Raw genomic sequence first — 14,098 nt, 5'->3', positions numbered from 1 at the left:
AAGACAAGAAAACACTGAGAGGGAAGACCACCCTTGAGGAGCCTTAAGATAGAATTTTGCTGAAGAGGTGGCAGATTGTAAACAGAAAGGAGAAATCTACAGAAGTTTAAACAGTAAAAAAGTAGTATACATGAAACTGTGAGGCATAACAGGGGAAGCAATTTCCACTTAAAGCTTCACTGTTCAATCTTGAAGAAATGTGTTTATGTGTAATAACAAGTGACTTGAGGACAAAGGGCGTAGGATTATAACCGTAATTCAAATAAAGATGAACAATAGCCTCAGAACTAGCAAGAACCCACCTTCACTAAGCAAGACCAGATAAGGTGAAGAGCAACGGCTTTTAAAATTAGAATTGTGACTTAAAAGAAGTCGTAGCAAAGCCTAAAAGCAAGGGAGCAAGGCATGTTTTAATTATACCACTGTTGGTAGGAGCTGTCTAAACCACACAGAATACAAAAACGAGCCAAGGGGAAAAATACACAGCTTGAATTTTTAGTGCATAAAGATGAGAGCATTTTTTTTTTCCTTAAAGTACATTTTAGTCAATGAAAATACCTGCTCAAGTGCATTAATGGCTTCTTCTGCAGCATCGGCATCACCTATTTTAATCAAAGCCTCTGCTTTCAACTGAAGAATACGGTCCTTCTTCTGCTGAAGAGTAGGACTCTCAGGATTTCCAAGATTCTTGAGAGCTGTTGACAAGACAGAAGTTTAATCAAATGGAAATAAAAAAGGAACTACAAAGAACACCACTTAATAAAGCCAATTATTAGACTGTTCTCTCCTGTGTTGAAGAAACTATTAAATAAAATCTCTACCTATGCCAAGTTCAAAAGTTTGATCAATTTTAGAAAGGTGATGTCAGACATGTAAGAAACTGTCTCCTAGATGCTAGCTTAATAATTGGAATGCTATATTTTCCTGATCCATGCTCTGAGAAAACAATGACCTTTCACTAACCAAATTTGTTGTTCTATGCTTCAGTGTCAGAAGGGGAAAAATATTGCTATTAAACCAAGAATTTAACTCTGTACCTGTGCAAAGATAGCTCTGTACTATTGTAAGCGGTATTGGTTACTTCTTCAATAGTATAATCTCACCTCAGAGAATCCCTGTCGAGTTTCAGTATTCTCCGAAGACAAATACTTTCTCAACTAGTCAGTTAGCTCTATTTCCACACATGACAATCTTCCGTCTGACCTGATAGAGTCAGTCTGTCCTAGCATCCTGCCTCTAGCGGCAGATGTACAGGAAAAACATAAAAACAGGCCAAGCACAGAGCAGTGCTTCCCTAGATTTCTCTCCCAGTTCTGGACTCAAAGAAACTTCCAGTATCCACAGCATCTTTTAGCAAGGCTCAATACCTTAACTTATACTTTGTCACGTAAAACAAAGCCTCCGTTGTTTGTTCTGAGCCTGACAGCCTTTAGTTTCATTTGTTACTAACTAGATCTTGCATGGGAGAAGAAAGCATATGATCTTTATTTATTTTCCAAGTGATTTGTAACTTCATGGATTTCAAAATCATTTCTTCTCTTAGAGAGTGGGTGGGTACTAAAACTGCACAAAGAATTCACCACACTGCCCAAGTTCTTCACGCAACTGCCTGTTGGTGCTGTTTCACTAACCATTCCCTTCACTGTAACTCCTGACTTTGAAGCTCTCCTGTAAAGCACAGAAGGGGAAAAGAAACAGTCCCACTTTCTTCATACAAAATGAATAGCTTTCTGTGTTTTACTGCAGTAAGACTATAGGATAGCTTCATGAGAACGTTTCTTCTAACAACTGCATGACTTTGCTTTTATGACTATGGAATTTTATCAGTGTAGTGGGTTTATGTGGCAAGGTTTTGGTAATGAGGGGCAGCCTCTGTGAGCAGAGCCCAGCAGCTGCCCCATGTCAGATCAGAGCCAGCTCCAGCTGCTCCAAAAGGGACCCACCGCTGGCCAGAGCTGGGCTGTGAGTGATGCTGGTAGGGCTCTGGGAGAGCAGATTGAAGATGGGGAAAAAAACTGCTGTGCTACAGCGGCTGGGAGAACAAGGAATGAGAAGCAGCCCTGCAGCCCCCAAGGGCAGTGCAGCAGGAGGCAGGAGGTGCTCCAGGCAGGCAGCAGCAGTTCCCCTGCGGCCTGTGGAGAGGCCCCTGGTGGAGCAGGCTGTCCCCCTGCAGCCATGGGTCCCACACGGAGCAGATCTCCACGCTGCAGCCCGTGGAGGAGCCCCCGGTGGAGCAGGTGGATGTGGCCTGGAGGAGGCTGCGGCCCACGGAGAGCCCCCGCAGGAGCAGGCCCCGGGCCGGAGCTGCAGCCCGTGGAGAGGAGCCCACGCAGGAGCAGGGGGTCTGGGGGGAGCTGCCGCCCGTGGGGGACCCGTGCTGGAGCAGTTTGCTCCTGGGGGATGGACCCCGTGGTACGGAGCCGTGTGGGAGCAGAATTCATTTTTCTACATTAATTCCATTACTCTCTTCTTTCAGTTTTTAAGTAGTTTCACCATTAAACATTAGACTTGCCTGTGGTTTTTCCGATCTTTCCTACAATCCTTCCTGAAAGTTGGAGTCACACTAACTATGTCTAAGTACTTGGGTGCAAAGACAGTTTAAGTGATTACATACCACTAGAAAGAGAATCTTTATCAGGGAGCTTAGTAGTACGAAAAGGGGTTATGGCTTGAAACTTGAAGAGGGTAGGTTTAGATTAGATATTAGGAAAAACTTCTCTTCTCCGAGGGGGTTGAGGCACTGGCACAGGCTGCCCAGAGGAGCTGTGGATGCCCCATCCCTGGAAGCACCCAAGGCCAGGCTGGGTGGGGCTTTGGGCAGCCTGATCTACAGGGAGGTGTCCCTGCCCATGGCAGGAGGGTTGGAATTGCGTGCTCTGTAAGGTCCCCTCCAACTCAAACCATGTTGTGATTCTATGATTTAACAGTTAAAACTTCAGCAAATTCATCTCGATGTGCCCTGTTCAATTCCTAGGTCAGTATCTCAGTTTCTTAATGCTCATTTTTCCTGTTTTGGTTTATAGTAACTTCTATTAATGCTATAATCACACATAAGTTCTTTGACGAGACCCCTGAAACAAGGGTCATGGTGTAGAAGTCTCCCTGAGCTCTTACACAGTGAAAACAGATGGGAAAATAATTGCCTCTTTTTCATTCTTTCTGCAATACGTTTCCTGAACTCTTTTGACCTACTTCGTTCCGTTCTCACATTTCCTCTACCCATCTTTATAGCCCTTTTGTATCTTCCTCAAGTACTGCCTCTTGGCAAGTACTTCACCATTTGAAGTATTCCCCTTGCTTTTAATAATTTCCTGTGACTGTTTAGCCAAGTCTGATTACTTTTACCTCTCTCAGTCTTTCCTGAGGAGTTTTTTGTTGTATTAGTCCCTGTCAGAAGAAGTCTGCTTTGGATGCGCCTTCATTTATAACCATCAAATAATGATTCTGTTCATTAGACATGTATCACTAGATCATAAGAACTGCCCTCATTCCCAGCTAGCACAGATGAAGAGTTGCACTCAGAGTAACGTTTCTCAAGATGCAGCTGTACTATCCAACATTCTTCTGCACTTTAACTTTTTACTCTTAACTTTATATAAAGACTGAAAAGGTGAGATTCTGATAAAGTCCACTGTGTTTCACCCACCTCTGTAGTTCCTGGCAGTTAACTGCTGTTTGGCTGACTTGGTCAATCACCAGCTGAAGTAGTATATGAAAATGTGCAAAACGCCTAAATATTAACCACGAGACAGCTTTCTGGTTCTCATTAACCAAATATTTCCTCTCTTCCTGAGACTAAGCCGCACAAGGTGATTTTCAGCTGTCATAAACCAAAAGCAGCAAGAGACCCCAGCACAAGCAGCGAGACTGCGAAATGCAAAGGAGTACGGCTGCTGCCAACACCGGCCTACTGTGCAAAGGCCACATTGACTAGACTGCATAAAGAGGTGTAACACTGCAGATGCCCCTTCAATTAGCAGGCAGTTACCTTGATTACAGGACAGGACAGCATTCCTGTGCTTGTGAATTTTCATCTGTGCCTCTGCCAAATAATGCCATGCTCCCAGACACTGGCTCGCCTTCTTCAAACCTAGTAAAAGAAAGGTTAAGAAAAAAAAAAAAAAAACATTGTTTAGGGCTGCAAAGATGCTGTGGCTGACAGATGCTGTATTGCCGTACAACACCATCAAAACGCTAACATCAAACAATCTGCAAAAGACTTACAGTTAGTTTAAACTAAGACTCAAAGAAAAAATTATCTTAGATACCTCCAAACTGTAAGGGAAAGACTACAGAGGATGTAAACCTCTCTTAGGCTTAATTTTGCCTATAATGTTATATATATAAAAGAGAAAAAGGGGAAAATGTGAGGAAATATACAACATTGGCTTAAGGTGCACTTTTGTTTCAGAAAGCAAAAAGTCCTTCACTTTGATCAGAAATTAACACCAACAGCCTGTAAACTGCTTTATAAATCTTTCCTTAGACACCAGAAAAGTCTGGCTCTACAGAACAGCTACAGAACTTCAAGACAGCAAAAAAAAAAAAAACAAAAAAAACAACGCAAAAGCATTTCACTGGAACTTCCTGAGAAACTTGCCTTAATGAGAGATTCAGTCATAAAACAGAATTTGATTCTTCTGAGAAATATATTACTATTAAATAATTCTTTGAAGTTTCAGAGCCTAAAATGTGAACACTTGGCTTACTAGGAAAGACATTATTTCCAACTCCAAACATTTCTGCTGATGCAGAGTGCAAGGCTCTTGGTATTCTCCCCTTTATGAGTATTACATCTAGAAGTAAAAAACTGATATGTTTTGGGAGAGAGTACTTCAGGAATATAAGCAAATTTAAATTGCATTCCTTAATCGCATATATGTTTTATCAAAATGTCAAACTGCCATTTAAAAGAGGAATTTGTTCCATGGAGGACTTTCCTCTTAAGCAATTGAAATGTCTAATTCATTATTTAGGCAAGTCACCTCATTTCAGCATGGGTATGCTCCTGTGACATAGCATATTCCAAAATCTAAATTAAAGAAACAGTCTTATTCTAACCCCAGGTGAAAGGAATGCAGGGTATCACAGCATAACTTTATTGCTTAGACCTTCAGACATGTTAAACCTGAAGAGATTTTTAAAAAAATATCCTTCAATCAGACAAAGCATTGAGTATTATTTTAAAAGCCAGCTGGTCTTTCTACTACTTGCAATAGAACTGGCAAAGTAATATGAAAGTCTAAGATACCCAAAACATTAATTGTAGCTGCTGTCAAGACAGAGTACCTATACCTCACATTATACATTTACCTTCAGTAAGACTCTTAACAGCCTCCTCGTATTTTTTTTCTTGGAGGCATTTTATACCAAAACCAACGATGCCTGGACCACTACTTGAGTCCATCTCCAAAAGCTTAGAAAAACGGTGCAGGGCCTCTTCTGACACGACACCTAGTTTCAGAAAAAAAAAAAAAAAGAAACACTTTCTTGAGCTGTAGATTTAAAAATGCAACAAGAAAACTAAAATTATTTACATAAAAAATTATACGACACTTATCCTTTAAGCTCAAGGTAATGAGTTTATTCACTAAACATTTTTTCCAATTACACTATATGCTTATACTCCCTACATATAAATAAATAAAAATCAAGTAGTTATCCATATACTCAGTATCACCAAACAAAATAAGCTGCCAACCTGAAATCTGAATTCTTTAACAACTCATATTAAATGATTACAGCTATGCTTCCTTTATTAATAGAAACTAATTTGTTCATATGCTTTTCATCTGAGCTTAGGTGAATGTCAAAATCTACCACAAATAAATCAAAATAATTTCCTTCCAGAGTAGGCCTGTGTAACTACACATTTGTTATGATGGGCTTGCTGAAACAGTCTTGCTGTGAAACCACATAGGTTAATGTGTCGGCATTACATTTTATTGACAAAGTTAACTTGTAAACTTCGTAACTTAAGCAACAGTCTTTGAACTGTTTTTTTGTTTTGTTTTGCTTTAAATTATGGACTCATTTAAGATACAGGATGCCTTTGATTCGAATTTGGTAAAATTGACTAATATTGCAACTAAGTTACAAGCCCACAAATTTGGGGCATCAAGCAGTATGATATGGTTGGAATGACTCACATATGTAAGCAAAGAGCCTTACTAAAACCTAAGTATCCTTCCCACCCCAAGATGATGGTGGGACGGTGGGATGTTGTCAGAGCATCAGTATCTAGGGACTACAAGATGCACACTACAACTAACAACAAGATGCCCCTCTGGAAATTAGTCTCTGCATATTTCTCCCAACTGTGAAGCATTCTCATGTGGAATTGTAAGTTCAGGCCTTGTTTGTCTTCATACTTTCAAGTTAAAATGAAAATTTTTCTCATTTTTCCATGAAGTGTACCTTCAAAATTGGAAAAGGCATTCTTCTACATAAGCCGAAAGTTATTTCTCGTTATATAAATGAGAGGGTTCTTTTTCCTGATTCTCCTCCTTGTTTTAAAAAAACACATTTTGAAGTAGCTAACTTCAACTTCTGATGCCTTAATCAAAGGAAAGGCCAAAATTTAGTAATCTTTGAAAACGCTGAGATGTTTAACATAAAAGCAACACTGTTCACAAAACTACTGATTATGGCAATTGCAGTTTCAGATCCTTGCAATACTGAAGACACCATAATTTTATGCTCAACGATCATTTTTCTCTACCAAGAACAAACATCTGAACAGTTCTATGTATTCTCTATTCACCAGACATTCTTGCTAACAATTTCACAAATCTTTCTTTTTAGGCAGGAAGGATTTTATTGCTGAAGAGTAACCTACACATAGCCCTTCCTCAACCTTAGAGCACTAGTTAACTTCTCCATTCACTCCTCTAGGCTTAGTGCCTATGAATTCCAGGCTTCATACTGAATGCAAAGCTTAGATTCATTTATCTGGAAAGGCTGTTTTTGACTTTTGTAAAGCAAATACATTGCAAGAGTTGGACTTTTTTCTTTTTTTTTTTTTCCCCATTTACAGTTATCATTCTGTTACAAAATCAAGTAATTATAAAGCATATGTCTTAGTTCCAGCTGGGATGGAGTTAATTTCCTTCATAGTTGTTGGTACAGTGCTGTGTTTTGGACTTAGGATGAGAATAATCCTGATAACACACCAATGTTTTGGCTGCCGCTGAGCAGTGCTTACACCAAGCCAAGGACTTTTCAGCTTCTCACACCGCCCTGCCAGTGAGGGGCTGGGGGTACACAAGGAGCTGCGTTGGGACACAGCCAGGACAGCTGGCCTGAACTCGCTGAACGAATATCCCAAACCATACAGAGTCCCGCTGAACAGTAAAACTGGGTTAAACAGTTAAACCGGCCAGGGGAGCTGCCGTGTTTCAGTCTGGTTGAGCATCAGTTGGCTACTGGTGAGCATTGTGCATCACTTTGTGTATTCTTTAATTTATTTCCTTCCTTTTCTTATTAAACTGTTTTTGTCTCATCCAAAGAGTTTTATCCATTTCTCGCCCCCATCCCACTGGTGGGGAGTGAGGTAATGAATGCATGGTGCTTCACTGCCTGCCAGGTTAAACCACAACAGCGTATGAGTGAACACTTTTCATTTCCAGAGCAGTAAAACATGACAAAGTAAACAGCGTGCTTGTATTTAGGTGTGAAGGGTAAAAGCTTGTCAAAAAGATTGTCACAAAATCAATTATAAAAAGAAATATTTTAAGCCCCTCAAAGTGTATAAACCCATTCTACTCACCTGACTCAATAAAGTGCAAGCAAAGTACTTCCAAAGGATAGCTCACAGTAGGATATAAAGCCATCATGTCATCACAGGCCTTTTCCAACTTAGTTGTTTCATGAGGAAACTTGTAAGGAAAAGAAAACAAAGAGCTATTTGTGTGAATTATCATACAGGATTGTTCCATGGAGACTGTGATCAAGTGCACCTTCAGCAAGTTGGCAGATGACACCAAGCTGAGCGGTGCAGTTGATAGCAAAGACAGAAGAGATGCCTTCCAAAGGGACCTGGACAGGCTAGAGAGGTGGGCCCACGTGAAGCCCATGAGGTTCAACAAGTCCAAGTGCAGGGTGCTGCACCTGGGTCAGAGCAATCCCAGACTTCTCTCTCTGGAGAAGAGAAGGCTCTGGGGGCCTTATAAAAAAGAGGCCTTATAAAAAAGATGGAGAAGGACTCTTTACTTGGGTAGCTAATGATAAGACAAGGGGGAATGGTCTAAAAGAGGAGAGATTCAGACTAGACATAAAGAGAAAATTCTTCACTTTAAGGGTAGTGAGGCAACCAGCACAGGCTGCCCAGAGAAGTTGTGGATGCCCCATCCCTGGCAGTGCCCAAGGCCAGGCTGGATGGGCCTTTGGGCAACCCAATCTAGTGGGTGGCATCCCTGCCTATGGCATGGGGGTTGGAGTTAGATGATCTTTAAGGTCCCTTCCAACCCGAGCCATTCTATGATTCTATGACTGATTCTATGACTCGCTGAAGAAGACAGACTAACAAAACCTTACCTTTGACAGGCACTGAATAAAGTCTTTGTAAAGATTTTGGTGGTCTTCACTGGGAACAGGGTCAGCAGAGTTCACTGCCTCCTCAAATGCATTCAAAAGCTGAAATAAGAAATAATTAGGAGTACAGCAAACAATGACTCTAAGAAAATGTTACCATCATAGTTAAGTGCATACTTAAACCTGGACCCTACTCCTTAAATTTATCCTAGTACAAAAAGCAGAGGAAAATGACAAAGAAAATTCCTTATCGTGGTGTCCTTGACATTCTGTGGGTCCTTTATCAACTCATAAAGGACCCAAAACACATTAGTTTTCCAAAACTAGAAAAAGCAGTAATATGTTTTATAAAATAAGTACAAGGAATGCAAAATTTGTGGGAGTACAGATTCTTCCTTGTGCCCAATTCCAATTCGAGGAAGGACTTGGTACAATAAAACCAAGGTTACTATTTGTCAGCCTTCCCCCCGAGCTCTGAAGAAACCTGAAGTCCTTAATTTCTTGACACTCTTCCCCTCTCCCACTATTAAATTTTATATAATGTTTCCCACGCCCGAAATGATGAATAGCCTTCAATACCACAACCTTACAGGTTCAGAACTGCAGTAAATTGTAGATTTGCAGGTGAAATTCATTCCTAATCTTTTTGTACCAATGTACCCCTGCTCACCTCCTACTCCACCCCACACACAAAACAAAAAAAAAAACAGACAGCAAGTACTGACTTCAGCACCTCCTTTTTATAATAGCCCTTAAGGCAGAGCATTTGCCTTCTCAGAACTTATGGATCTAGATTCAGTTTCCCTCTGTCAAAGCACTTGAACACGTATTTGCTACCTTTCTGGACCATTAGTATCAACCAGACTGGGGAAAAGAAATTTCCACCCTTCCTTGTGAAGGAGGTTCATCTTGCAAGAACGAATAAAACAGATAAAATAAAATTAACTTTGGCCATAGAGAGCACAGAATCAGTATAACTCATGATCTTTCTGTAATGCTCCAAAGAACTTTGACATTCTCCTAAAACATAAAAGCTTAAAATTTGCAGGAGAAAGGAAATTTTGAACCCAAACATTGATACCTAAGATGAGCGCTAGGTATGAAGAAATCGAAAAACAGCACAAAGCTACCTCTTCCAGTTTGCGGGAGGGGATGGGAAGGAGTCACTTGTTTTGGAGAATTCCTCTATTCTAGACTCTATCAGAACTTTCAAATATGCTAAAAGCTATTCTGTTCAGCTGTGTTAATACACCGATGCTTCTTGTACCATGCAGGGGCAGAACAATGCATCACCAGGTTACAGGGGAAACCTGGTCTCCCACAGAACTTAGGAGGCAGTTAATGACAAAGCTCCAGGACAACTGTTTGGGTTTAGATGCCTGATTCCTCTGAAGTTTCACTTCAGGCAGCAACACCTTCACTGTTTCTGTCAGATGGTGCCATCACCTACCTTTTTCCTGAGAAGCTGGGTACCACTGAATGCTAATGAGAAAAAGTCACACGATGGGTACTTTTTTAAGGCTTAACTTGAATCTGGCTGCTCTGTGTATATATATGTATCTGATGATGAATGGGAATGGAAAAACATTACCATTTGCAGAGTCTTATTGTCCTGGCTCTGTGCACTGTCTCCCAGTAACTGGATCATCCTTTTCCAAAGCTGATGAAGCTCTGCTTTTTCTGCACCTTCCTCCCGTTTTATAGTTATTAGTTTCTGCCATGTTTCAGCCACCTGTCAATAGGAAACAAACAAACTATGCTGTAACTCTTTAAATTCAACAAAATTTTCAAGTACTGTCAACTCCAAAAAACACGCATTTCACTTTCCTCTCTTAAAATGGCACACTGCTGTACAAGACTGACATTCTTTCAAACAGTTAAAAGATAACCTAAATTAAACCGCTATATTACTAGAGTACTTCCATTTCTATGCCTACTTACATTTGCATAACACACTATTGCAAAGAAATGCTTGCATCATTTCTTGAAAAATTTAAAAGGAAGACTTAAAGCTATCCTGACCTGCCTTGTTATTGGACAGAAAGCCCAGTGCCAGCCAGACTGAGTAATTAAGGACCACATGGAGAAAAATGAATGCTTCCAATATAGAGAGTTAGAGACATTGTAGGAGGGAAAGTGAACACTAAATTATAACGCAAAACGAGAACAGTATACATAACTGCCTACATTAAGTAAGCCTTAAGTTAAAGAATAACAGTACACCTCGAAATAAGGATGTTGGTGAAGCCCTTCCTACATTATCCACAACACACGCTGGCAGGCAGTACGCTGCGAACAGAATTAGACAAATACGAACTAGCAGATCCTGACTAGGAGCAAGGCAGGAGCTTGCTTCCTAGCATGCTAGGGTAGACAACAGAGTAATGTTTAAAGTAACTACCCAGATTTACCTGCCTTCTGACAAAAGCATTAACACCTCCCAAAACATTGCATGGGGACTTGTCTACCTTCCAAGTTACGTAAAGGTGGTACCAAGAGCATGAATTCTGACTCTGGTTCCTTGAGGAAACAACAGAAAAACCAGACAAACAGTCCTCCTACAAACTCTGAAGAACAAACAGAATATCTGTCAGATCTACAGCACTATAAACAGAAATACAAGAACAGTAGCAATACGTGCTGAAATTACAGCGTGGAAAACTCAGCAAGACTAAGAATAAAAAGGATGCTCAGGCCTAACATAGGAAGGAAACCACAAATTAAACTTATCACTAAATTTAGTTTCAGAAAGTGCTATGCAAAGAAGCTTTGAGGCTAACAGTCTTCAGCCTGATGCTAAGAGATAAGTAAAATCTCTCATTCCCCATTGTCAGAGGAAAAGGGGAAGATGGTGTCGTGTATAAGCACACACCACAAAAGTGAACAGAGTAGCAGCAAAAGTAAGTATTCTGTAGTAACACTAGACTGTAGATAAAGCTACTGTTAAACCTTACAGGTGTTTAACAGCTCCACCTCGTGGTAACCTGACAAGAGCCATCCCTGCAGTGCTCATGCTGACAGGGTCTTTAGGAGTGCAGGGAGGGCTAAAGCTTGTGGTGCACCAGAGCGGATTTTCACGTCCTTATCGTTGCTCATAGAATGTGGTACCTAATCCATAGGCTTCGGTTGTTTATGTAAATTCCACCTCACCCTCTGGCATGAAACAGCCTATGAAAAGATCATCCCATCAGTGAAGAGCTAATCAGGTACTGAGAACTGGCCAAACTAGGCAAAGGGTAAGTTCCTCTCACGTGCTGTGGGTAAATGTGCATTTGGTATCATGCTGGACTTCTAGAAGTCAAACAGAAGAATTACGTTGCACCCTTCCAGCCTATACACTAACATTTTTGTCAAGTTTTATCAGTTTAGCAGATCCCATCCAATTCTGTTATGCAGAGGGAGGAAAAAAAAAAAGAATATAGTTAAAAATCTGTGCTGCCTCGCTGTGATCCAAAAGGAGATTTCAAGCGATCTGTGGCCCAAAACTCCTATGGATTCCTTGATGAAGACTAGTTAATTCTAGCAAGAAATTTCCTTTTGATCAGAACAGAGAAATAACATTAGTCACCTACCTCTAAATATTTCTTTTCTTGATGATATAGTTCCACAAGCTTGTTACATACATCACACCATTTCTGCTTGTCTCCACTAGAAAGAAGAAAATCAACCAAGCTAAGCTTTCCATAAAACAGCAATACACTTTTCAAATTCTGACAAATAAAGTTTTAATTCAGTTAACAAAAAAATATTTAGAACATTGCAGATTACCTTAAAAATCGCTGCTGTAACTGAGTAAACAATGTCTTTAAGGGATTGGGCTTTTCTGTTTGATCTGTTTTCAAATTAAGGAAACAAATGCAACCCTCCAGTCAGCTACACTGACAGCTGAGAGTTACTTTTGTTTAGAACTGTATCTGTATGAGGTGCATGACATAGGTTCCCTGTAAAGGAGGGAAAATTAAGTCCCCTTATTAATGCAGGCTTGGTACCATCACAGCTAAATGCTTCAAGGAGGTGAGGTTAGACAGACGACAAAGGCCAATATAAGAATCTTCTGAAATGCTAACCTCAACTACAACTATTCCAAAAGTTTTTGCTTTATAAAAGGGACAGAAATAACATAGCTTTTCTGTACCTGTATAATGTAAGTAACCTGCACTTATCCAGTGGCTTAAAAAAAACAATTGGCAATCTATCCTGGCAATCATATCAGCTATGGCATCTACTGAACTTTACTGAGCTAAAAACCTTAGACTGAATTACGGTACAATATTCTTTACCTTCCATAGAGTTCCAAGAGCTTTTTATAAACATCTGCTAAGTCTCCTTTGACATCTGTTTGGTTGGATTTCTCATATAAATTTGCTAATCCCTTTAAGAAAATAAGATCAGAAAATAAGTAACATTCATTGTCTGCAGTTATGACTTAAATTCACATTGCAAGTTCCGCCTAAAAAAATATATTGCCTTCACATGTTAATGCAGTAATCTCTGAGCAGAATCTACATTGATATTTCTGTACCTATTTTAAAATAACAGCTTTCCTCGCTTTATTAACTAATACAACTATTTGAAACTTGTAAATGTTACATAATCTTGTCTGCAAATTAGAGTATATACAAATCTAGACAAATACCACCTCACAAGACAGAAGCTTTATATCTAAGTACCATACCACCTTGTATGATAACTGAAAGCCAGAATCTGATGGTTGTGGAAATTTCAATATATCTTGAAATCAGGCACCAGTATTTACACTTTAAAAAGCTATTTATATTGAAAACTCAACAAACCTTACTACATTAAAAAATATCGGATGCTGACATCTCTGAGAGACCTATTGTGCAACCTTATGCTTCACAAGTCTCCAAATAACTCAACTGTATGCTATAACCATATACTCTTAGGATGTCACAACACCAGCAGCACACATCTATTTTAAATGTACGTTGTTATTTTTTAAGTAACATCAAAAATTAGTAACAATCCATTTCATGCTGGATGCTGGAAAAATAAGTTTCTAGATAAAACATGTTATTTTATATGACAGAAGCACTCTCAAATGTTTGTTAAGCTACGAGCATGGCATTTCTAAGCACAGACAAATTTACTATACGTCCTTCAGTTCATGCTCTTCCTAGTACATTTCACTGCTATCTTGTCCAGAGAAGAAATACACACTTAAGTACAATGGAACTAAAATTCATGCTGCTACGCACATGCAACCACCCATGGCTTTAGTTTGGACATACGTAACATTAACTTCTGCTACTGAAAAGCTCCGTACAACTTAATGACTGAAGAAAATTCAATGTAAGTCTTAACTCAGCTTTGTTCCCATACTTAACTCCACAGGAATACTTCTCATGGAAAGAAAACATGAATCTGGGCATACACTTACCTGCCACGCCAGCAGCTGGTTTGGTTCAAGTTCAATAGCCTTCTTATATGCTCCTTTGGCCTGATCAGGCTGTTCTAGCTCAGCAGCTGCCAGGCCAATAAATACCCAGGCATTGTAGTTATTTTTTTCTTGCTTTAAGACTGCCTAGAAACATGCGATTTTAGG

At 39.8% G+C, this 14,098-nt stretch overlaps 1 protein-coding gene across 3 annotated transcripts in view; it reads right to left on the bottom strand.

Moving 5' to 3' along the window:
- The window catches only part of SKIC3 (SKI3 subunit of superkiller complex), a 48,785-nt gene that overhangs the window by 32,812 nt on the left and 1,875 nt on the right, over nucleotides 1-14,098 (bottom strand). For all 3 annotated transcript variants that reach the window (XM_066988895.1, XM_066988894.1, XM_013193302.3), the window contains 9 exons: nucleotides 13,934-14,077; nucleotides 12,813-12,904; nucleotides 12,105-12,180; nucleotides 10,124-10,264; nucleotides 8,536-8,634; nucleotides 7,769-7,877; nucleotides 5,314-5,454; nucleotides 3,989-4,090; nucleotides 559-695 (listed from right to left, as the gene is read on the bottom strand). In XM_066988895.1, coding sequence (XP_066844996.1) covers nucleotides 559-695; nucleotides 3,989-4,090; nucleotides 5,314-5,454; nucleotides 7,769-7,877; nucleotides 8,536-8,634; nucleotides 10,124-10,264; nucleotides 12,105-12,180; nucleotides 12,813-12,904; nucleotides 13,934-14,077 — 1,041 coding nt within the window. The remainder of the gene's footprint in view (nucleotides 1-558; nucleotides 696-3,988; nucleotides 4,091-5,313; nucleotides 5,455-7,768; nucleotides 7,878-8,535; nucleotides 8,635-10,123; nucleotides 10,265-12,104; nucleotides 12,181-12,812; nucleotides 12,905-13,933; nucleotides 14,078-14,098) is intronic.

This window comes from Anser cygnoides, chromosome Z, assembly GCF_040182565.1.
Source record: "Anser cygnoides isolate HZ-2024a breed goose chromosome Z, Taihu_goose_T2T_genome, whole genome shotgun sequence".
NCBI classification, from domain to species: domain Eukaryota; kingdom Metazoa; phylum Chordata; class Aves; order Anseriformes; family Anatidae; genus Anser; species Anser cygnoides.
Note: the sequence above shows the minus strand (reverse complement) of the source record. Positions and strands in the feature narration are given on the sequence as shown.